This window comes from Delphinus delphis, chromosome 7 (assembly GCF_949987515.2).
Source record: "Delphinus delphis chromosome 7, mDelDel1.2, whole genome shotgun sequence".
Classification (NCBI taxonomy): Eukaryota; Metazoa; Chordata; class Mammalia; order Artiodactyla; family Delphinidae; genus Delphinus; species Delphinus delphis.
In genome coordinates, this window is record NC_082689.1 from 78,830,789 (window position 1) to 78,856,772 (window position 25,984).

The 25,984-nt window shown below is 36.4% G+C and overlaps 1 protein-coding gene across 3 annotated transcripts; it reads right to left on the reverse strand.

Annotated features, from left to right (window-relative positions):
* Positions 1 to 8,777: 8,777 nt before the first annotated feature.
* On the reverse strand, positions 8,778 to 25,984 carry TNFAIP6 (TNF alpha induced protein 6). Of its 3 annotated transcripts, none has more exons than XM_060015709.1 (6): positions 25,858 to 25,984; positions 20,867 to 21,004; positions 19,105 to 19,197; positions 14,904 to 15,132; positions 12,774 to 12,814; positions 8,778 to 9,460 (listed from the first exon to the last, which is right to left on the reverse strand). In XM_060015709.1, exons 1-6 carry the CDS (start codon positions 25,949 to 25,951, stop codon positions 9,291 to 9,293), a joined length of 765 nt encoding a protein of 254 aa, XP_059871692.1. In that variant the 5' UTR covers positions 25,952 to 25,984; the 3' UTR covers positions 8,778 to 9,290. The 3 variants fall into 3 exon arrangements, with proteins under 3 accessions (XP_059871692.1, XP_059871690.1, XP_059871693.1); XM_060015707.1 differs by having other exon boundaries at positions 19,036 to 19,197; XM_060015710.1 differs by lacking the exon at positions 20,867 to 21,004 and having other exon boundaries at positions 19,036 to 19,197; positions 25,858 to 25,973.

Consider the following 25,984-nt stretch of genomic DNA (forward strand, 5'->3'; position numbering starts at 1 on the left):
ATAATAATTCCCAAAACTGCTGGAACAATATTCTTCTATATAACACACTTAAGAAAAGTACTTTTATATAATTATGCTTTTTATTCTTTAGTGATTTAAAGTTGTGTACTTTTGACTCAGTCTATTATGTTACCCTAACCAATAATAATGATGTGCTTATATGTAAGCTTTACCAAAAACAGTCACCACCTCTCCTCAATAAAGCTGGAAAAGAATAAAATTAAAATTAAATAAATAAATAAATATTTTTTTTAATGCTGGAAAAGAAAAAAATTAAAAATAAAAACGATCACTTTTCTAATTCTGTAATTGAGCTCTCCTAAGCTTGGCTAATACAGCCAGTTTGAAAAATAATTGAAGGTATGTTACATAATAAAACTATAATAATTTATATTATATATTATAAAATATATTTTGTATATCAATAATTATATTAAAGTAATAACTATATATCAGTTAACAATATTTAAGATAGTATATTATATAAAATTATATTACTATATTATCTATAATATATAAATGAAGGAAAATATTCTTTTGCTGCAAGAGAGGGATATAACTATTCTTGGGCTGTAGCAGTAATTGTTTCTCATCACTACACCCAAAGACAGTATTTCTATAACTTCAAGATTGATTGTACCTTTTGGGCACCTCCTGGATTCTTTTTCCTATGTGACGATCAATCTCTTCAGTGCTGATCCAGAACCAAGGCTGTACAAGTGTTCTGTAGGGCTTTCTGTGAGATCATTCCATGAGTTTAACTCCCCAACACTCTCAATGAACTACATTTCTGGGGTTTTTTTCTCGGTACGCGGGCCTCTCACTGTTGTGGCCTCTCCCATTGCGGAGCACAGGCTCCGGACGCGCAGGCTCAGCGGCCATGGCTCACGGGCCCAGCCGCTCCACAGCATGTGGGATCTTCCCGGACCAGGGCACAAACCCATGTCCCCTGAATCGGCAGGCGGACTCCAACCACTGCGGCACCAGGGAAGCCTGAACTACTTTTCTTAAAAAAGAATCTGAAAGATAAAACCCTTTTTAGCAAGATTCCCCCAAATATTTTCCCCCCACCCACAAGCACAACTTGAGATGGTAATTAAAAATTTGTCCCTTCACACTGGCTGAACCCGACAGGTAATAGAATAGCATAGCCTTAATTTTTTTTGGTCAGCCAGGTGGGAGTCTGTGCCATTACTAAGACTTCTCATACAGGGAATAACACTTTGGGTGAGATAAAACAATCTATAGCCAAGTTAAAAGAAAAAACAAACTGACTAGGGTAGACTCAGGGAGTTGTTAGGCCTTGTTTTATTCCTCAGGCTTGTAGAATCTTGGTTCACGGTTATGGAGTATCTTCCTTTCCCTTTTATTACCAATATTACAGGTACTTATAGTTTTACTTGTTTGTCTCACTGTTGTTCAGTGTCTGTTGTCCAAACTTTAAAATGATTCCACACAGCCACTGGGCTAACAGTGATTCAACAAATGATTCAAAGACAAAAACAAGATAAAATCACAATGATAAATGTGCAAATTGAAAATCATATCTCCATAAAGGGAACCTCGATATTCAAGAACCATGAACAACAATGATGAAAATCTGGACTTTTGGTCCTTCTTTCAGCTTTGGCTGAATGAGGACGAAAAGAGAAGACTGAGAATAAAGGAGTCCCCACAAATGCAGGAAAACACTGCTTACTCAGAAGCCATGATACTAAGTAACCATCAGAACTGGTCTTAAACCTGTTCGGTTGATCAGCTACTTACCTCAGTGAACACCAAACTAATCAATGTCAGGTCCTCACTTCTGACAGTCAGCCAGCCAGGTATGAGCTCAGTCCAGTAAACATGACTTAGAGCGCCAGTCAACAACAGCCTCACTAAGTCACCACACTTCAATTGCTGACGTTTATCCACGTACGCTTCTGAAAGCCTGCCAATCCCAAACATCCTATAAATAAATCTTTCTATAGTAAGCAAGAAATTCAACACTATTATATCGAGTGTTGGTCGTATCATCATTGGACAAATATCACGCTGTTTTAAAGGATTGATTTTAGAGTAAAACATGTGATGTCAAAAAAAAAAAAGTGATGTCTGCAATTTAACTTCAGATGGTTCAGTATATTTGTTTATATCAGAGACAGAGAGGTAAAGCAAATGTGGTGAAAATATTAACAATATTTTGTGAGTACATCTAGGTGAGCATTCATTATAGTAGCCTGTAACTCTTCTGTAAGTGTTACCGAGTCCAACCTCGCCCTGCTCGCCACCCAACAGGCCAATGAGACGGAGACGAGGTGTTGAGGCAAGGAAGACGACTTTATTCGGAAAGCCGGCAGACTGACAAGATGGCAGACTAGTGTTTCCTATAAACCATCCTATCGGGGTCTGGATGCCAGTTTCTTTTATAGAATCAGAGAGGGAGAGGTGGTGAGGAAGTAAAGTAAAAAGGCAGAATAGAGAGGGAGAGGTGGTGGGAAAGTAAAGTAAAAAGGGTCATCATTCTTACAAAACATCTCCTGGAATGACCAGCCTAGGTGAGGGGATGTGTTAATTTCTTCTTTCTAGCAGCCATTCACAGGTGGGCAGGGTCAGATTTTCTCCCTGGGAGCTGAACAGAGGCACTTTAGTTTAACATTGAGGCAGTGGGGCAGGGTTCCCTGAGGCAGGCCATTATGTATGATTATAATAACAAAAGCAATGAAAAGCAAAGGTTGAAGTAGAAGAAACAGACCAAACATGGAGTCCAATTTAGCTCTTCCCTGTTCTATAAGTTTAATTTTTCAAAATTAAAAAATGTAAACAAGAGTAGCGACATCAGCACAATGGTGGAATAGGAAATTCCAGGCCTTTGTTCCCCATGGAGACACTGACTTAACAACAATATAGGTGCCAAATTGCCTTTATGAGAATTCCAGAAACCAGGTAAGAGGTTGCAACATGCCAGGTGAATGCAAAGCCAAGAAGAGACATAAGGAAGCAGGTAGGAAAGTTCTTATTTGCCTGTCCTAGTTCCTCCCCATCCCCCATCCTCCCACCCCCAGTGAAGTACCTGGCACTCCCGACTCTCAGTTTCTCCCTTGGGAGGGAAACAGAAAAGTGGAATGTGCATCCAACGTTCTGGCTTTTCAGAGGGCTGCCCAAGGGACTGGTTTCTGCCTTGCCTGACTCAGTGAGCTGATGGGAAAAGAATGGATGTGTACTTTGAATACCAGGTTGGCCAGCACAATAGCTTGTTACACTAGAGAGACTGCAGTACTGCAGACAGACACTAGGGAGAGACTGCAGTACTGCAGACAGACACTGAGTGAATTTACATTTAACTTCTTAAGAATCTACCTACTGTTTTCTAAAATGTCTACCATTTTGCATTCCCACCAGCAATGAATAAAATTCTAGCTGGTCATATCATCATCAAAACTTGGTGTGGTGGGACTTCCCTGTTGGTCCAGTGGCTAAGACTCCACACTCCCAATGCAGGGGGCCTGGGTTTGATCCCTGGTCAGGGAACTAGATCCCACATGCCGCAACTAAAGATCCCACATGCCGCAACTCAGACCTGATGCAGCCAAATAAATAAATATTAAAACAAACAAACAAACTTGGTGTGGTGGGGGGTTTTTCTTTCTTTTTTTAAAATTTTAGCTATTCTAGCAAATATCGAGTGGTATTAATTTGCATTTCCCTAATGGCTAACAATGTTGAGCACCTTTTCATGTGTTTATTTGCCATCCATATAACTTTTTTTAGTGAAGTGCCCAATTCTTTTGCCCATTTAAAAATTTTATTTGTCTTTTTTATTATTGAGTTTTAAGAGTTCTTTGTTCTGGATATAAGTCCTTTGGTGTATGTTTTGCAAATATTTCTATCAGTCTGTTCTTTCATTCTCTTAACAGTATTTTTGGAAGAGCAAAGTTTTATATTTTAATGAAGTCTAATGTATCATTTTCCCTTTATAGTTTATGTTTTTTAAGTCCTATTTAGGAAATATTTGCTTACTCCATAGTTACTAAGATTTTCTCCTATATTTTCTTCCAGAAATTTCATAGGTTTTATTTTGACCTTTAGGTCAGTTAATATGAGCTAATTTTCTAAATAGTATAAGGCAATGGTCTTTCTTCCTTCCTTTTTTCTTTCTTTCTTTTGCATATGGATATCCAATTGTTCTAGCATCACTCTTTAAAAGAGTATCCTTTCTCCCACTGAATTGCGTAGGCATCTTTGTGGAAATTCAATTGACTGTACATGGGTAGGTCTATTTTTGGACTCTGTTCCATTGATCTATAGGTCTATCTTTATACCAATACCACATTCACTTGGTTACTGAAGCTTTATTTTTTTTTAATATTTATTTATTTATTTGGCTGTACTGGGTCTTAGTTGTGGCATGCAGGCTCTTCGTTGCGGCATGGGTGATCTTTAGTTGCAGCGTGCGAACTCTCAGTTGTGTCATGTGGGATCTAGTTCCCTGACCAGGGATTGAACCTGGGCCCCCTGCATTGGGAGTGCGGAGTCTTAGCCCCTGGACCACCAGGGAAGTCCCATGAAGCTTTATAATAAGTTTTGAAATCAGAAAGTTTTACAAATTTCTGCTTATTTTTCAAAATTGTTGTGGCTATTCTCGTTTTTCCTTTGATTTGGCCGTGTTTCCCTGTTGCTTTGTATGCCTTGTGCTCATCTGTTGAGATCTGGGCATCTGAAAAAACGAATCAGCTTAGCTAGAGATTTGGGAACCTCTCAAACCTTTTCTGGGTATGCATCTTCTCTGGACTTGTACAAGGGATTTCCCAGTTAAAGAGGTTTACCTCTGCTGCTTCTCAGAAGCCCATAATCTCCTCTCCCTAGTGTCTGTCTGCAGTACTGCAGTCTCTCCCTAGTGTCTGTCTGCAGTACTGCAGTCTCTCTAGTGTAACAAGCTATTGTGCTGGCCAACCTAGTATTCAAAGTACACATCCATTCTTTTCCCATCAGCACACTGAGTCAGGCAAGGCAGAAACCAGTCCCTTGGGCAGGCCTCTGAAAAGCCAGGAAAAAAAAAAAAAAAAAGTGGAGTGAGGAAGGGAAAAAATATGCATTTACATACACTGTCTTTTGAAGGATATTGAAGACACTGGAAATAGCTCTTGAGGACCAGAAATGGGTAGATGGAGAAACAGGATAGGAGGAAGAATATTCATAATACATCAGCTGTAAATTCTTAAGTTTTGTTAATATGAGCAGATAAACTAGCCCAAAATTAAATTAAATTGAAAGCAGAAAGAGAAAAAGAAAAATCTTAGTTGACTAGATGAAGAGCTGTATTAAGTAGATGATCAACTGTGCTGAAGATACTGCTGTTTAGGCAGAGCATACATGTTGCTTCTCCCCATAGCAGTAACACTTTAGCTGGAACACTGATGTTTATCTAGCACTGTATTGTCCTCTATAGCACTTTTTTTTTTTTTTTTTTTTTTTTTTTTGCAGTATGCAGGCCTCTCACTGTTGTGGCCTCTCCTGTTGCGGAGCACAGGCTCCGGATGCGCAGGCTCAGCAGCCATGGCTCACGGGCCCAGCCGCTCCGCGGCATGTGGGATCTTCCCGGACCGGGGCACGAACCCATGTCCCCTGCATCGACAGGTGGACTCTCAACCACTGTGCCACCAGGGAAGCCCTATAGCACTTTTAAACTTGATTACCTGTAACTTTTAAATTGAAAAAAAAAAAAAACCAACTCGTTACAATTCTAATCATTTTTACCTTCTAACCTTGCTCTTTCTGGTTTTGCAAGAAACAGCTCATATACTGGAGCAATTTTTCCTACTTCTGCCTACAATATGTGAATAAACTGTTGATGAGGCATACTTATCAGGTATATAAACATACCTGCAAGTGATTCCTATTCACTGTAGCAGGGATAGAACTTCAAAAAGCAATATGAAAATTCGTTTTCGTACTGTATTGTACATGTAATTTTATTTTAAATCAACATCTTGACTCAGTTAAATCTAATACCATGTAACTTTTCTTTTGACATCATGAGAACTACTGTGAGGTTACTAACACTTAGGCAAGTAATAGTCCTATTTATAATTGTTTGACAGTCAAATAAGTGCTCAAAAACTGTTTTATATTTTATGAATACTGCTAAGGATGTGGCTTTCCCAGTGGAGGCCCAAGAGCCTGTGTTTTTAGGGAGTTTACTTTTATATATTGAGGTTTTGTGGGATGTGATTTCTTCTTGTGGTTTTCTTTGCTGGGCATTTGTTCAGAAGGAAATTAAATAGCTGTGGATATATATTTTAGACATTTAAAAACAGCACAAGACATGAAAACAACTTGCCTTCAAAATAAATTTTTTTTGAGGGGAATGAGTTGTAAAACATATTCTGAAAAAACTTCCTTTCCAAAAAATTTTCTTCAAAAAAATCTGAACTCAAATGTTATATTAAATAAAATATTGAATACGTATGTATGTACATGTATAAACATTAGTCAGTTTTATTTTCAGAGAATGATATTGATATCAAGATCACATTCAATTGAAAGTAAGTAAAACTTAAAGGAACCTCCCAAACCCACACATAAACATGATAAAGAAAAAAAAATAGAGAAAAAAACCTACAGATGCATTTAAGCAGGTATTAAACTGAAAACATTCAAATGAAGTGGAATTGCTAGAACATAAAGAATACTAGAGTAGACATGCAAAAGATGCTAAATTGAATAAATAAAATCAAGTTTTTAAAAATGTTCTACAGGGTCACTTTTTTTACTAAAATTATTATTAAAAATTATCTCTATATATATTATAATTCTTCCTTTTCAAGAATTTCTATAGATCTTAGAATATGATCATAATGTATCCTAAATCTCAGTAGGAAGGCTTGTAACTAATTCTCTAGAAGTCATTATAACCCATCTCTGATCCTGTGTATAATATTCTCATATAATACTCTCACTACACCATTGAGATATAGGTGAATCTGGGTCAGTGGTAATAGATAACATTTAACATCATTCTAAATATTTCATACATCTAAATATTATTTTCAGGAAAATCTTAGAGGATTTATATTCATTATCATCAATAATAATACCTTATATCCTAGAGTGCATTGTAATTTTCAAGTTAACACACATTCTTCAATTTACTATTTAAATTCCATTATCAAAATTTCCAAAGGAAAAAAAAAGTTAATTCTGATAAAGACCAAAACGCCTGTGGAGGGAATATAGTCAATAATATTGTAATAACTTTGTATGGTGACAGGTGGTAACTAGACTTAAAATGGTGATCATTTTGTAATGTATAAAAATATCAAATCACAATATTGTACACCTGAAACTAATATAATATTGTAAGTCAATTACAGTTCAATTTTTAAAAACTGGGGGGAAAAAAGACCAAAAAGACTATGGGTGGGAGGAAAAGAGTAAAAACAATAGTGGAAAAAAAAAATTCGTGATCAAGGAAGTAAAAAAAGTTTACATGTAGACAGGAAAACATGAACAGAGAAATGTTATACTAGCCTTAAATAATATTCACCTAAATTAATTTCTCTGAGTTTAGAAAATAGCTATCTTCTGTTTACAGCTTCTTCTTGTTTATGCTTTGTCATCTAGAATTAGACTTTTATTCCTAAGTCTAACCCTGCATGAAACTGATTAAAAGGTGTATTACCTTTATATCACTGCTCCACCCAAATTGTAACATACATAGTAGCTTAAAACAACATGAATTTATTATCTTACAGTTCTGTAGTTCAGAAGTTCAATGGGACTCTTTGAGCTAAAATCAATGAGTCAGCAGGGATGCATTCCGTCTGGAAGTTCTAGGGGAGAATCTCTTTGCCTTTTCCAGCTTCCAAAAGCCACCCACAATCCTTGGCTCATGGCACCTTTCCTCCATCTTCAAAGCCATCAATGTTGCATCTTTCTGACTTTGCTTCTCTTGTCACGTCTTTTTTCTGACTCTTTTTCTTAAGCCTCCCTCATCCACATCCATCCCCTGTGATCACATTGGGCCCACCTGGACAATCCAGGATAATACCCCATTTTAAGGTTCTTAACTTAATCACTTGTGCAAAGTCCCTTTTGTCACCTAAGGTAACATATTCACAGGTTTTGGGGATTAGGATGCAGACATCCTGGGAGGGAACACTGTTCTGCCTGCCAGAGAAGGTTATATTTAATATCTCATTCTCTGACCACTACCTACTATCTCTCCAGTGCGTCCCCTTTCATACTCTGATTTGACAATTCTTTGAGCCCACCACTTTTTTACTGTCCCTCATTTCCTTACTGTCCTCTCTTCACCCCTTATCAAACTAAATTCCTTGGGTTATCATTGCAATCCCTTCTTACCCATATCCTCTACTCCCTTGCCCCTGTCTTATACTCACTTGGCAAAACTGACCCTGCTGACTCCTGCTCTCTCACTAATCTGTCTTTGTCCTGTGTAGCTGAACATGGCCAGAGGAAAAGAGACTCGCTGACCAATCTCCTGTTAAAGTCCATACCACAAAGGTCAAATGGACCCTTAATGCTGCTGGTTAATGACCTGCTATTTTCCTAGTCCATTCACTTTCTCGCTTCCCTAGAGGATGTCTTTGTAGGCTGAGTGAGTAGTGCAGCCCACCAGCCATCCAGCCCACCACTCCCCATTAGTGTCATAAAGTCCAGCTTATCTCCCTCAAAAACATTTTTTTATTTTAATTAATCTCTGACTCAGTAATTCTACCTCTAGGACCCTATCCCAAATAATTAGAGAGCTGTACAAATACATATATGTCCAAGGATGTTTATTGAAACAATATTTATGAAAACTACCTATAATTCCCACAATAGACAGGCTTACATAAAGTATGGAACAATCATAGCATGGACAGTTTACAGAATACTGTAAATGAAATCATGTTTTTGCAGAATACTCAACGATAGGGGAAAACGTGTACACCGTAAAGTTCAGTGGTAAAAAATCCAAGATATCAAATTGTACATAGAGCAGCATTCCAAAATTTGAAATACAAATACATATAGATACATATATACATATACCACAAATCAAAAAATGACTAAAAGAAAAATATATGAATGTTAATGCTTGTTATTTTTATGCAATGGGATTATGGGAGATTTTATTCTCTCATTTAAAGTTTTCTGTATTTTCCAATTTTCCCCAAATTATCAGGTATTGCTTTCACATTTAGAAAAATAATAAATAAATGTTAATAATAATAATAATATAAAAGTGAGATCAAAGGGGCTCCAAAAGATAGAAACATAAATGCGGAATGTCTTTCTTTGCTTTATAAATGGCTAAATCTTCCAGCTAAATAGTTTTTATTTCCAGGAGAAGTAGTACTTGTATTCTTTCCTTGACTGGATTTGGATAGAGGATCCACTGCAACATATTTGATTTGGAAACCTCCTGCTGTCACTGAAGCATCACTTAGAAACTTCAGGGTCATGACATTTCCTGGGGAGGAGGAAGGTGCAAAAGAACCATGATGTTACTCTCCTTCAATTTGGCTGACAATTCAAAGACTCATTCTCATAGGAGAATATAAAAATTCATGAACAGGACTCCCAGAATTCAGAATTAGATTCTCAAGCTGTAGAGTCTGTAGTTTCACTGCCAACTGGGACCAGGACTGTCATATTTTTTCCTGTGGCTCTCCAATCTGTCCTAGAGGAAATTTTGTCTATTTTGTTTTCAGAGGTATTCTTTGTAGAAGGTACATCCATAGAATTACAGGAGAATGGCAGGCAGTTCAAACCATTAAGATATGGATGGATTATTTACTAAATGAGGGCAACAAGCCTTGCATTTGTTAAAAAAAAAAAAAAAAAAAGCCCACAAAGCTAGATCCCTTTACACAAAGCACCTAACTACATTTTACCTGCATTAAAGACCAAAATGTACCAAAACAAAAAATGTTATTGTGTAAAATAAATATAGGAGTATTTTTCTTTTTCAGGAAGGAAAGACCTTCTTAATACAGATCACAAATCCAGAATTCATTACAAAAACCCCATATATATAAGATGAAAGACACAGCTTGAAGTGCCTTTCATCTTATTTTCCAAAGCAACACTATGAGTTGGATACTATTAAAATAGTCATTTTTATAGATGAAATTGAGGCACAGAAAACCTGAGTAGCTTGCCCAAGGCCACAGGGTTATAAGTGGCAGAACCAGGTTTGAGTTCAGAGTTCACGCTGTGCTCCACTGTACTTTTCTCAAACTTGAAAGAGTTGTTTAAATTAAAAAAAAATTTTTTTTTTCAGATTACTCAACTGGTTAAAATACAAATTGGCACTGTAGGGCTAGTGCTAATTTGGTGACATCTGTCCACATCTAAGTACACATCACCTATGATCCCAAAATTTCACTTCTAGAAATTTACTTTTTAAAAATAAAATAGCACTACAAAATAGAGGTTTAAAACTGTCTGGTGAAATGTTCAATAGCAAAAGAAAGAAAAATAAAAAACAACCACCTTCAGGATGTTAAATATTGGTATATGACAAATTATGGTATCTATTAGGTAGTCATTAAAAAGAATTAGAATGATCTAAATATTATACTCTGACTTGAAAATAGCTCCATGGTCTCCATGTATTGATATATACTGTTTGTATAATACAGGAAGACATCTGGAAGGACGGTCACCACATAGTTATCCAATGCCTTTCTTGGGTGGGGAGAGATGAGAAGGGTGGGCACATTCTTTCTTTACATACCTTTTTTTAAAGTGGTACAGTAATGGGTAATTTTTAGTTTATTTTCTGTTTTTGTTTTTTAATATAAATATCCAGGGGTGAGTAAGTATATATTTAAGAAGAAAACTAAATCAAAATGTTAACAGCATTATGCTTGACTGATAGGATAATACTTTAAACATATTTTATATCTTCTTTTTCTATTACTTTGTATCAATGTATTCTTCCTGCTATTTTGCTAAATCTTTGGCTTTTTATTTAGCTGTGCTCTTTTCTGTTGATTTGTTTCTCTTTGAATAATAAATTGTGTGGGTTTTTCTTTTTTTAGTTCCTTGCAGTTGTGCAAGAAAAACACTGATTTGGTGTTACATTTGGAGTAAGTTTTGTCTGTTTTAAACAAAACAGGAAAAATACTAAGTTTCAGGCTTCTTTTTGACTCTCCCTCTGTTCATTTTGTTTTTATTTTTAAAATAGGATTCTCACCCCACAAATACCTCCTACATCTCATAAAATGTCTTCTTTTAGTTTTCTGTTAACATAAAATATGTTCTCAAGTAAAGAATAAAAGATAAATAAAAAGTTTAACAGATTACTCTTCCTAGGGAGACTGTAACAGAGTAATGAATTAATAAATTTTAAGCATTAATCATTCCAAGACTGAACAAGAATTTCCATCTCTTGTAATGATTCATAAATGAGAATTGCATGCACTGCAAAGCTAGGGTGTGGGACTAATTTTAGCTAGTATTATCTCAGCTTAAGGACTGCTTAGAAATTGCAACTCAATGTAGGTTTGTTGTTTTTAGTTGGAGAAGTATTGTGATAATTTTTTTATGATGTGGAGGAAAAATAGAGCAAGTGGACTTCCCTGGTGGCACAGTGGTTAAGAATCTGCCTGCCAATGCAGCGGACACAGGTTCAGGCCTTGGTCCAGAAAGATCCCACATGTCGCGGAGCAGCTAAGCCCATGCGCCACAACTACTGAGCTTGTGCTCTAGAGCCCGCGAGCACAACTACTGAGCCCATGTGCCACAACTACTGAAGCCAGTGTGCCTAGAGCCCGTGCTCTGCAACAAGAGAAGCCACCGCAATGAGAAGCCCGCGCACCACAACAAAGAGTAGCCCAGCTCGCGGCAACTAGATATAGCCCACGTGCAGCAACGAAGACCCAACAGAGGCAAAAATAAATAAATTAATTAATTAATTAAAAAAATTAAAAACAAAAAAAGAATGCCAATTACTGGTGCTGGTGATGAAAATAAAAAGGAAAATGAAGACATCTAAGAAAGTAAAAGTTCTTAGTCAGAAAGTAGCAGTTTGAGGCAATAGCAATGGTATTGCTTATTGAGATAAATGTATGCTGCTACAGGGACATTTCTTGGGGTACATTTCAAGGAACAAAGTCACACAAAATAATTAGCAAGAGGAAAAAGATTTGGAAAACTTTGCCTATTATAGCTAGCCTTTTTAGATTTACTATGCATAATTAGCATAGTAAAAGTTCTCTGACATCTTCTAATAAAGAAACCTGTTTCACATTGTTTAATCCAATATTTCCCAAATTTACTTGACCTTAGAGCCCTTTTCTCATGTAATATCTATTAAAAACATCTAACAGAACTGTGTTCTTCACATGACTCTCTGGGGATTGCTGTACTAATACGAAAATGCAATAAATATGATGTAAAATTTTTTTCAGTGATAGAAGGTATTTTTAACAACTTTACAAATTACTTTAATCCTTTATCAATGAAAAGTTTGGACATTTTATTACCACATTTTATGGGAATTATAAGCTACAGCAGTATTTATGGATTTGCAGATTCAAGACTATCTCAGACTGCATTTCCTGCTAATAACCAGAGTATACATTTTTAGTGCAAGGAGTTGATAAAAGTCATTAAGTATAAATAAGCACTTCTTTGCCTTTCACAAGCTAGCAAGCTATATCTGTCTTCAGCTCTCTCGACTTTAAAAAGTATATAGTAATAACTACTGGGTCCTTCATTTTCACTGATACTGAGAAAGCAAATCAAAGTTTTGTTCTTCAATTTAGAGCCATTACCTGTACTAATGATGTCTTCTGGAAGCTCATCTCCACAGTATCTGAAAGAGAATTTTTTAAAAAGAGAGGTCACATGAATGATTATTATATAGCTATTGCAAGTGGCTCTTACTGATAATTGACGTACTTTATTTCCCCTAAGTAATGGCTCATTTTTCTATTATTTTACATTTTATTGTTATATTTATTTATTTTTACTTGAATTTGTAAGAGAGAAGAGGGGTTAAAACATTGTTTGAAATATCCTTCTCACAGCATTAATGAGATTCTTAAGAATTTGTGGCATAACTGTGTGTCTACAAAGCTTTTTGTGTGGTAGACAATTTGAATCTACTTGGAAATTTTTTAAATTTGTTTCTGATTAATCTCATGAAGTTTTCTTCACAGTTAGAGAAGAATGGGTGTATGGCTGATTTAAAAGGGAAAGAATTACGTTGGACCTTATAGACATAAGAGGGTGTGATTTTTATCATGGCTTGAAGGGAATTCCCTTGCACATGATAATATAAAAAGTAAGGGTTTTTATCAGTTTCTAAAACAATGTAATTTATTCCTGAGGGGGAGAAAGTCTATTATAAAGGTAAATCACACAATATAATCCAATAAATAACAAATTAGCCTGTAGATTAAAAAATCATTTATGATTTTATCTAGAGCTGTAATTGACTTCTGAAACTAGGTTTAGAATAAAAATGTTACCTTAATATCCAAGGTAGGAGGTCCATTCTTTCAAAAAAGACTTTGTTCTTAATTCCTCCAACCCTACTTCTAGTCTTCTTCAAACTATTTCAAAAAACTATATATTTTTTCTATAGTAGTAGTCTCAGCTAAAGAACAAAACAAAACAAAAACCACTTTCCATCCAAAAATTGCTGTTCATTTATGCAACAAATGCCTTTGTTTTTCTTTGTATTTAAGTTACAGATTTCAAAGTCAATAAAAAGATATTGTCTGTCATTTTTAATTATCCCCACTACTATTTTCTTTCATTAAATTACTATTATGGATAATAGAGAATTGATAACTGATAATCTATTGATAATGGATAGTCTAAAATACACATTATTAAGTGGGGACCTGAATACATAAAACACCTTAACTGTACACTCTTTAATTTACAATATTTTGTAAAATGTTGCAAATTTTGTACTGTAAAATTTAAACTATGTTAAAGATATGGATGGGAACACAAAAAAAATGTGTCCCAGCATGTTAAAAAACCCAGGGAAAAATACTGAGGAAAGCAATACTTGTTTTTTATGGCAAAGAAAGTTATTTTTAAAAAGATATCCGTTGTATATTTAGCTAAACTAAATGAGAGAAGGGGCTATAGTTTACTTATTTGCCTTATATCCATAATGCTTAGTACAATGTTTTGTACACAGAAGAAAGGCAACAATTATTGAATTTATAATTATTTTTAGGAGGTTGACAGAAATCAGGACATTTAAAAACCCCCCAAAATTTCCCAACTCATACATCTTCTTTCTCCTGTTAGTCAAATCTTGAGGTCTTTATAAATAGAATATGTAACTAATTGTTACAACTTAACAAATCAAAAAGCAGCTATAACTATTTTAATAAGTAGACATAGCAGCTGACTATGGCTTATTATGAGTAACAGAGCAAAAAAAAAAAGTCATGGTTAAAAAAGGATACTCTGGGGCTTCCCTGGTAGCGCAGTGATTAAGAATCTACCTGCCAATGCAGGGGACACGGGTTCGAGCCCTAGTCCGGGAAGATCCCACATGCTGTGGAGCAGCTAAGCCTGTGCGCCACAACTACTGATCCTGCGCTGTAGAGCCCGTGAGCCACAACTACTGAAGCCCACACGCCTAGAGCCTGTGGTCCGCAACAAAGAGAAACCCCCCCAATAAGAAGCCCGCACACCACAACAAAGAGTGGCCCAGCTTGCCACAACTAGAGAAAGCCCACGTGCAGCAACGAAGACCCAACTCAGCCAAAAATAAATGAATGAATAAATTAATTTTTTAAAAAAGAATACTCTGTTGCAGGAGAATAGATAAACTGGAAAATCAATGTTGTAGGGACAGTTGGAGAGAAATAAAAGAAACATCATGCAAAATATCGGATGTTCATTAGCTTCCTGTATGGAGAAACAATACATACCTTCCCACAAAGCCATGGACATCATCATAACTGTCATATATTTCAACATAGTCAGCCAAGCAAGCTGGGTCATCTTCAAGGTCAAAGTCCAAAAAACTCAGGTGAATACGCTGACCATACTTGAGTCTAATGTGCCAGTAGCAGATTTGGTTATCATCATACTCATTTGGGAAGCCTGGAGTTTTAAAAATTTGCTTTGGATCTGTGAAGACACCACCACACTCCTTTGCTGAAAAGAGAAAAAAAAAATGATAAGAAAGCATTTTTAAAAAATGATTCCTACTTTAAAAAAGATATTCATTTCTTAGTGTCCATCTATTTAGTACTTTTTATGAAATAAAAATAAAATGATTTAATATATAGCATCCATAGTATATTGTGTGTAACAGTAGCTGAAGAATAAATGTTTTTTCATTAATAGTTGCTAAATTCTCTAAAATGAACATAGACCACTTGTGAACTTTTTTTTGTTCTAATTTTTTAAAAATTAATTAATTTATTTTTGGCTGCATTGGGTCTTCGTTGCTGCGCGCAGACTTTCTCTAGTTGCAGCGAGCGGGGGCTACTGTTTGCTGCGGTGTGTGGGCTTCTCCTTGGGGTGGCTTTTCTTGTTGAGGAGCACGGTCTCTAGGCGTGCGGGCTTCAGTAGTTGTGGCAGGCGGGCTCTAGAGCACAGGCTCAGTAGTTGTGGCACATGGGCTTAATTGCTTCGTGGCATGTGGGATCTTCGAGGACCAGGGCTCGAACCTGTGTCCCCTGCATTGGCAGGGAGATTCTTAACCACTGCGCCACCAGGGAAGTCCCCACTTGTGAGTTTTTTAAAAAGTAAAACAGCAAGAAGGAATAATAATTGTGCTCCTGTTGACATTTTTGCTCTGTTTACGTTTTAAGCATGGGATGCATGTCTTATATGTACACTTAAATGTGTTTTGACAAATACATATGCCCATATTACCAACAGCCCAATCAAGATGACATGGATTTTGTTCTGTGGTGTCACTACTGTGTCTTCAGGGACTCAGACACTTAGAATAATGAGTCCAATAAATTCTGTTTGTAAAATCATTATAGAATATGAAGATCACTTAGGGAATTTGAAGGTCACTCTAATCCAGTTAAAAGGAATAATTTATAATCATTCTATACTCCTTTTACTGGTTTACATTAGCACCTTAATCCTAATACTATTTGAGGATTTGGTGAACATATCCATGTTGGTTTTTTCAAGTCATTTACCATTTCATAGATTTCTATCCTGTCCCATAACCTGTTATAAGAACAAACAATCTCTGCCAGAACAGTGATTTTACAGTATGCCTAGAGAGAAAGCTGTGGAAGGGCCCCAGTTAATTTTAATTCCATATCACCTAAATGTCTAGTGTCTTGGAAAAAAGATACAAACTGGAAACTCAAAAATAATCTGAGTGGTGGTGATGGTAGTGGTGACTCTTGATAGCATTCAAAGGTATTTTTTATTATATCAATTAGAGGGTTTTTGGTTTTTTTTTTTTTTTTTGGCTGTGCCACGCAGCCCGCAGGATCTTAGTTCCCCGACCAGGGATACAACCTGTGCCCTCGGCAGTGAAAGTGCCGAGTCCTAACCACTGAACCGCCAGAGAATTCCCCAATTAGAAGTTTTTTACGAGAATATTCTCCTTGAAAATAACTATTACAATAAAAAATTGTGTTAGAATCCTTCACACCATAGAAGTAAATGAAGCTTATCACCCCAGGGCAGAATAGGCTCTTAGAAAGGCAAGGAAGTGACAAAAGAGGGTCAGGGATCTAGTCTGAGCTCTGCGTCCAGTCTATACCTCAGTTTCTTCATTGGTAAAATAAATATAGTCATGTCTCTCCTGTTACCTCCCTCACAGGACTATTCTGAGGATAAAATATAAAGGATAGCTTAAGGGTATTATGCAAAGTATAAGCTATTCTTATTGTATTATTAAATATTATATAATACATAGTTTATATGTGCACATAAGCATATACAGTGCCCGCTTTGGGAGTGATTTTCTCTGTCCCATAGCATCCTATCTTTGATGTATATATCATTAGATTAGGAAAAATATTCAAATATTGAACTAACTTCTTTTTATATTTAGCTATATCTATTCAGCTCTGTACTTCATGTTACATATAATTATTGCCTCATCTCTTGCTTATTTAGAAAATGACAGATTTATAAAGCAGCCTGGGTCCCTGAGGACTGACAGCTAATTGGTTAAGAAGTATTCATACAGGAGGCAGTCGGCATCATGCCACACATTCAGAACTCGAATGAGCAAGCTGACTTCTGAACACTTCTGAATGACCCTATTCTTCCTTGCTTCAATCAACTCTAACTTGGTGGTATTGATTAATTAATAATCATTGCTTTATTTTCCTGATACCATTATGATTTTTTTCATTCCAATTATTTTTCAATGAACTGTTCTCCCATTGCTAGTTCAGGTGGCCCCCAGTCCCCTTCAGGTTGACCACATCCTAAATAATCAGTATATCACTGAATCCAAAAGTAAGCTGAGACTTGAGTAAGCACAAGTCTCCCAGGATTCTGTACACACATTCCCAGAGTAAAAAGCATTCAGCCTCTATGAGAAACAAAAGCAGCTTATAAAAATTTGTAAGTTAAGGTGGCATTCTTATAAAAGGGCAATGAAATACTGTAAGAATCTTTCCATTTATACTTCTACATCTTCCTTAGACTTTGACCTTTGGAAATGATTGAGTAGATGCTCAGAGATCCTGGAGTTTATCAAGCAGAAGAATCAGATAATATATTTGGAAATAGAAGTTACTCTTAAGAGTAAAAAGAGAGTTGCCTGTATAAATATATTTAAGAAAAAGGAAGAGAGAAAGAGGAAAAGAAGATATATGAATTATTAACAATGACTAAATATAGAACTAAATATAGTATACTATAGGCTTAAAGTATGTCAAAGTGATTTGAAAGTTATAGTCTATATGAATGCGCGTTATTCATATTTTTTGAATTTTATTTACTTTTTATACAGCAGGTTCTTATTAGTTATCTATTTTATGCATATTAGTGTATATATGTCAATCCCAATCTCCCAGTTCATCCCACCCCACCCCCATTTATTCATATTTTGTCTCAAGTGGGAATAGGTGACAGCTCTAGGAAAAATTCTTTTCTACTTGGAGTATACATTATTGTGAGGTAGAGGTTAGTTGCAAATGTGAGAAACTGTTCTCCAATGGTTAATATTATTAAATAATAAATTCTATAATAATATGCTAGAACTTCACTGTAATCTCCTACTTTGTCATGGACATTCTCTAAGGTAGATCCAAATGGGACACCACCTGAGGATGTTTATGATCATATATATGGGAAATACTTTGTAACATGTTGTAACACTTTGTAATATTATCCTGGGGGAAATACATCCCAAAACAACAGTCTACTTTTTTCTCCAACAGCATGGACCAAGAATTACTGTTTATAGTAATTATAATGTGTTAATTTTCTCTTTAAAGTTTTCCTAGCTGCAATCAACCATGGAAAAAGAATATGAATAAACAGGTACTTACAATAATAACTAGCATATCCAGTATATATTTGTTAAAACAAACCACAGAGTGAGGGTTGCTTAGTTTGGAAGTTTAAAAATTTATGCCCAAAAAGAAATTAGGGGAAAACTTTGTTTATTCTGTCTCCTTTTTCTCATTCTATTAAAGGGATAATTTTGAACAGTTAACATTTGGTAGTACTACTTCTTGGTTTTAGCTAATTAACTGTGACAAGTTTATAATCTTTTTTTTTTTTTTTTGTCCTCTGTAATCAGGAAGTTCCCTGGCACAGAAAAGAATTAAGTCGTGATCTCACCTGCCTACTAATTACTGGCTGTCTGAAAGTTACTTAAGCTCTTGAACTTTAGTTTCCTGAATTCTAAAATGGGTATAACAATAAAGTGACAGTGTGGATGAAGAGACATAAGTCAGTGTGTGGCACAACATAATCATTCTATGAATGGTAGTTGTTATTAATAATTATCGTTACTAAATTGCTCTCTCTCTGGAAGAAGTAGTCATTTCTTTTTACTAAGCTCTTAGTAACCTGTACCTGTTTTTATATAGTATAAAATTATTGTTTTTGACAAACCATGTGGGTTGTAGCAATAAGCATCCCATCTTTCACTTCTGTTCAGACGGACTCCATAATCAATAATACCAGTTTTTCCAAATCCACAGTTGGGCCCTGGCTTCACAATGGGGTATCCAACTCTGCCCTTGGCCATCCACCCAGCAGCACAGATGTGAAATCCTGCAAGAGAATGGAAGGGTAATGGCTTAACTGGTTATTCCCTCAGCTGAGCGAAGGTCATCTCAACCAAGATGGCCCCTTGCAACAGGGACAGTGTCTTAACTGCCCAAATCCACTTCATATAAAAGGGAAAGAACTGTTTTCTTAAAAAATAAAGTTTGAATGTATATAAAAGTTCTTGTAACATCTGACTTTTACTAGGAAATGACATCTTACTTGGGGAAAAAAAAAAAAAGAAGCAGATGGACTAGGAAATAATAATACCATGGATATGAAAACAATCCAATTTCAGAGCTGGCTTCTTTTCACAAATGACCGAGCTAGTGCCATGAGTTAATTTCTGGAATTACCATCAATACTGAAAAAAATTTTTTCAGATGATAATTTCTCCTTCAGGACCAATTAAGATATCACTAGGGCTTCCCAGGTGGCGCAGTGGTTGAGAGTCCGCCTGCCGATGCAGGGGACACAGGTTCGTGCCCCGGTCTGGGAAGATCCCACATACCGCGGAGCGGCTGGGCCCATGAGCCATGGCTGCTGAGCCTGTGCGTCCGGAGCCTGTGCTCCACAATGGGAGAGGCCACAACAGTGAGAGGCCTGCGTACCGCAAAAAAAAAAAAAAAAAAAAGATATCACCAATATTTTAAAAATTTGAATAGGGATAAAAGTACTCATACATTTCAAACAAAGCCTCAGCCTTGTTTTCCTTACTCAACTTTGGAGGCTGTTTTAATATTTGCCGATGCCACCCAAGAACGATTTGACTACAAGTCCCCCATGGCTAGTAATGTCTCTGGCCTTTGTATACCTCATTCCATTTACTGCGTCACACACACAGCCCTAAGGGTATAGACTGAGCAGTCATCTGGGGAGACTTTGGGGCATTTTCGAGAACACCTTTATTTTTGTCTTGGGTAATGTATAATAATAGTATGAGCTTTGCCAGGTATGTTCCTATCAGCAAAGGGATATCTTCAGTGGAGAAGAAAATTCTGAATTAGGGTGGCCTTTTGGATTCTCCTGAAAGTCCAGGAGAGACAGTAGCAACCCGTTTTTTTTAATATAAAGAAGCAAACAGCATTTGTTAATTACTCGGTTTTCACCAGGTGTCCTGACATCATCTTCCCAGTTTCTTTCATCTGGCACCTTACAACTTGCTTATCCTCCTTTTCCTCATGGCTTTTGATCCTAAAGTACAAATGCATTCTCCCACTTAATGTAAAAAAAAGAAAAGGAAAAAATTGAAAATAATTGAAAAAATATCCACTAAATTCACTATTTCTTCCACCAAGTAAATTTCCTTGTAAGACACAACATAGTAGCATCATTTAACAGCTGAGGAAAATGACACACAGACGTCAAGAAGAGATAGAATGATATTAAAAATGAATAGCAATGGCATTAAAATTAATGAGGGGTTTAAATGATATCGAGATAATGATGTCTTCATTTTCTTTTGATGTTTATTTATTAGCTCCCAATGGGGTGTGACCCCAACTAAGTTACTAGTAGTAGGAATTGTCTACCAGCTCTAGGCAAAGAAGATGGGAGAAGCCAGAGGAACTATTAGCAGGGGTAGAGAGAAAAGTCTTAATAAGGGGTTGCGGGGAAGGTGGAAAAATTTTTTTCCAAGGGTGAAAAAGAAGAAGATTATTGTCAAAGCTGTTACCAATTTTTCTGGCTGCCTCTAACTGCTTGTAGGTGGCAAGATGGCCACCTTCATATTCACACACCGCCTTCGCTTCTGCGTAGGTGAGCTTGTACTTGCCAGACCGCGCTTCTCTGTGGTACACGCCTGCTGCTTGTTCTGTGAATTCACAAAATGTCGTCAATGCACTATTATCCATTCTTGTGGAACAAGGGAAATTTTGTGGCCTCAGCTGGAAGATTACATCAGCTATTGTTCCTGCCAAAGGGTTCCCTGGGTCAGCTGCCTTGAGTGGCTAAGTTTTCATTGTTAGAAAGCTTTGGGAAAAAAAATATAAATGAGGGGAATTTTGGGGGACATAGATAGAAACTTGAGGCTAAATTATTTTTTGAACTGATAACCTGAAAGAAAGTTTTAACACAACATTGTATTTCTGCATTATCCAAAGGTGATAAAGTTTTGACTTTTTTTTTTTTTTTTTTTTTTTTGCGGTACACGGGCCTCTCACTGCTGTGGCCTCTCCGTTGCGGAGCACAGGCTCCGGACGCGCAGGCTCAGCGGCCATGGCTCACGGGCGCAGCCGCTCTGCGGCATGTGGTATCTTCCCGGACCGGGGCACGAACCCGCGTCCCCTGCATCGGCAGCTGGACTCTCAACCACTGCGCCACCAGGGAAGCCCTGACTTTTTTTTTTTTTTTTGACTTTATTTTAAAAACTTGGAAAGGTAAGCAATAGGAAAAGAAAAGGAGTTGAAGGCAAAAGAAACCAATGAAAATTGGCTTACAATGAAGGAGAAAAGTAAGCCAAAATATCCATTTGAGGGAAATGACTAATGCAATATAATCGAGAATTTAGTAAACAAATCAAAAACTGAGGAAAAGTTTAAAGGAATCCAAGGCAAGCAAATATGATATTGAAGAAAAGAAAAATAGATTTAACTACAGCAGAGAAAAAGTGGGACACACGTAACTACCAGTTCCTAAGTTCTTTATCTGGTTTGTCTTTTTCGGTTCACATTTGTTCCCAACGTAGTTCAGATACTGTTAAGTCATACATGAGCTGTCTCCCAATAGATCACTGTTTAAAATGATTGTTTTGAGTTTGGAGTGCATTTTGCCATAGAAACAATGTGAAAAGATTCCCAAGACAATAATCATAACATAGCGCTAACAGTTCTATGTTGACTATCAGATTATTGTTAAGTCTCTGTCCCCTGACCTGTGCAATCAGCCACCATCAAGACCATTTCCAACGAGAACGTATGTTTCTTGGCATGCAGCAAGATATGAATCCAGCAGTATTAGAAATACTGTTCTTTACTCTCTTCCCCAAGCTGAAGTTGACAATGCCACAGTTCAATAGGAGATGCTGCTTGGCATTTTTCTGGACTCCAAGGGATACTGCTCTTATACCTTATATGGAAAAAGCCTGTCATTAATACACAGTACCTTAGTGCATCTGATACTTAGAGGTCAGAGAACACAAGGAACATCAAAGTCATTTTCCCCTTTGAGAGTCACCTACTTCCCAAGTGTCCTTCATAGGACACTTTACACATAGGGTAAAGCCTCATTAACTAAACTTTTACTCGTTTCCAATTTCGCTGTTTTAAGAATATACCATGAGGTACTTTGATAGGGGCTGGGGATCAAGCCTTATTCTCAAGCAACTTGAGCACTAGTGGGCAATGCAAGTACATCTATTTTGAAGTACAGGGGTACTAAGGCTTTTAGTAGAGAAGGAGACATGTAGTGCTTACTAATGTATTGTGATGGAGATTATTGTTACTTTTTAAAAATGTTAAAACTGTATATGTTCTCTATTTTATTTTATTTTATTTTTTTTGTGGTACACGGGCCTCTCACTGTTGTGGCCTCTCCCGTTGTGGAGCACAGGCTCCGGACGCGCAGGCTCAGCGGCCATGGCTCACGGGCCCAGCCGCTCCGCGGCATGTGGGATCTTCCCAGACTGGGGCAAGAACCCGTGTCCCCTGCATCGGCAGGCGGACTCTCAACCACTGCGCCACCAGGGAAGCCCTGTATCTATTCTCTAAAAGATCTTTATTTGAAAAAATTTTGTAAGAATTACTTTGTCTGCCAAGGTTTCTCAAACTAAGATTTCCGTGATATTTTACTCCAGAAGTAAAAATATGTTGTACTAAAAACACGACAGCAAGCTCCAAATGGAGTCCCTTATGCTAAGCCCCACATCACCAAATCAAGACTTAAGTATGGTTTCGGCTCACCCAGAAATGGAATCTTAAACCAGTCAGTCAGAAATCTGATCACCACCAGTTAGGTCATCTGCCTGATAGACCCCTGCCATCCGCTGAAGGAAAGTAACCTTGCCATAACCAACCTGCTTTTTCACCTAGTAAAACTTCCTTCTGCCTGCTCCCTTCTGCCTATGAAAGTCTTGCATTTTGTACCACTCCTCGGAGCTCCTTTCTATCTGTTAGATTGGATGCTGCCAAATTCAAATGTATTTTTGCTCAGATAAACTCAAAATTTTAAGTATGCTTCAGTTTTTCTTTTAACAGATGTTTGCAGGAAAAAAATAAATTAATGGAAAAAAATTTTTAAATAATTTTAAGTTTTCTTCCTGGTAGTTTTTCTTAAACTTTTGGTACCTCTTAAACTTGTCTAGTAATAAGATAGTAACTTAAATAGCAGAAATGTCTATGCTATAATTTTTAGTTTATTAAATAATTTTAATATTCCACACTGTTCCTGAAAGAGACCCAAACTTCCCATTATTTTGCCTTATGAGTACCCTTGGCATGTGTACTTGACAGTTTTAAGCACACATTTATTTTAAAGTATTTCTCAATTCAGAATTTTAAACTACTAAGATGGTCCTTTGTACAATGAGTCCTAATCTAAAAAATTTCACCTTTCAGAGGAAGTAATAATTTATTAATTTTTCTAGCTGTCATTCACTGAAATTGAAAATCTATTTAACCAGTAACTTCCTTTTCCTTTTAGTAAGTGGTGACACAATACTATGTTGGCTCTGATTTCTATTTCTGGTTCTACAGTGGACCAGTTGTGTGACCTTGTATAAATCACTGCCTGAGCTTCAGTTTCTTCATCTATCCAATAAGAATAACGACAGCTATTTTTTGGAATATATAAACCATAAAACCCATAAGCATAGCTTCTGTATCCTAGTAGGAGCTCATGATAATGTTACTTTTCCCTTCTCCTTTTTTGGATTCAATACAATGGCTAGAAAGAATTGCTTATCTGTACATTTTTTGATTTTCATAATCCATTTAAACTAGTTGAAGTCTCTTGTCCTTAAGTGTCTTTTTAAAAAATTACTATCTAAGGAATTAGAGGATATAAGAGTTAAAAATAAACCTTAGGGGTCCCCTACTTCAGACTTCTCATTTTACCAGTATGGGACTGAGACCAAGAGTTTAAAGTGCCTTGTTCTTGATAGTTGCTAGCAGATTCGTGCCTTCTAATTCAACTCTCTTCCCTCCCTAAATAGTTTTCTAATACTACATTGGCCTAACCAACTGTAAACAATTTATGCTAGGCTGACTGATCAATAATTTGTCTCACATTGAAGCGTGAAGCACTGTGCAATCACTCCGGGCCTCAAATGTGCAGCATACTATTAACAAACATTTGGGTTTGCTCCTCTCTATCTCTAGGACAGAACTCCTATTGTCTAGGTTTATATTTTGGTGATATACAACATCACTTTAAAAAACAACAACAACAACTCCAAATTACTTGATCATTAGCAAATTTGACAGCATTTCCAAGTTTATCCATGTGGGTTTAACTCTTACTAGCTTTATGATCATCTTTGTCATTTCTGACAAATAGGTGTATATTTCCCAAGCTTGATGGTGTGCAATGAAAATAAAGAGACTTGCTCATTCCTCTAGTAAATTCCAGACCCCATCTTGGCCAAATGGATTGCACTGTTCAGCATGAAAGCTGTTCACTGGCTCAAACTGAAAAAAGAGGCTGCAAGGCTGTGCATTGCAATCGAGCTTTCTAATGAAATCCGCATGGCTGCAGTTATTACCAGAGAGAAACATGCTGAAAGGGAAAATATTCTATAACTATGTGCTGCTTAGCAAGCATAACATCAAGATCTAGGTTAATTTTGCTTTCTCTTTATTTATTTTATACAAGGATTTGTCAGTTTTCTTCTTGAGCAATTCATATTTTTTTCACTATCAAACACAACAGTGAACATAAAGCAGTATTAATTTGTATCATGAGAATTAAAGCATTGTTTAGAGTACTATATGGGGTATTTTGGGTTTTCTCTATTTAGCCTTTTTTGGTCTGTTGTTTATATTCACAGTTGGGTCTATGTCATTCCTTACATTTAACAAAACAAAACAACAAAAGAAACTTTCCTTGTCTAACAAAAGAGGTAGAAAGGTATTTAAATGGATAGCTCAAACAAAAGAAATCCAGTGGTAAGAATGCATCCAGAAATACAAGCTTTTTTCATTTTTTTCTGTATTACAAGCTGGCTTTGTCAAACTAGTCAAAAGATGTTTGGAAAAAGCATGATATACACTACACGTCAGAGTACATGGAGCAATGATTATAAAATTATTGTATATTCCAATTTACCTGTTGTAATTCTCTTATGGTTACCTGTTATGAAATCTGACTAGAAATGCATTGAAATGAAAACAAAATAATATATTGGTGGTTTTATTTTGTTAAGGAAACATTCTGCACTATACCACCACACCTTCTTTGAAAATTTTAAAGCATATTTTCATATGGAATATAAATATTAACCTCTATTTTCTACTGAAAAGTTCACTTTATAAAAAGCTATTTTAAAATTTTAGAAGGCAGAAACACTTTTTAAAAAATGATATATGCATTCCAGTATCTGTCTTTCCCAAGCATTTTCTTGGAAAACATCAGCCTTGAACAGAAGAGAAAAATTTACAGCTTTGATTCACTTCTCCATGAATTCAAAGAAGTGACTTTCCCAACAAGAAGCTCATGAGTGAAGTTTCTTACCAAGCCATATGGAGTTATGAAAAATTCCATTTCTGAATCCCCATCCGTGAGCCTCTTCCCACAGCAAGAAAAATAAGTAAATTAAGATGATCATATCTCAGTTGTAGAGAAGGAATAGCCTGTTAGG

What these genes read in the sequence shown, in the direction of transcription:
- TNFAIP6 (XM_060015707.1), bottom strand. Translation starts at nt 25,951, where the DNA reads ATGATCATCTTAATTTACTTATTTTTCTTGCTGTGGGAAGAGGCTCAC. An exon ending in TTATTGCTACAACCCACATG is followed by an intron (nt 15,133 to 19,035) that starts GTTTGTCAAAAA and finishes TTCTCTTTTCAG; the next exon opens with CAAAGGAGTGTGGTGGTGTC. An exon ending in AGAAGACATCATTAGTACAG is followed by an intron (nt 9,461 to 12,773) that starts GTAATGGCTCTA and finishes CCTCCTCCCCAG; the next exon opens with GAAATGTCATGACCCTGAAG.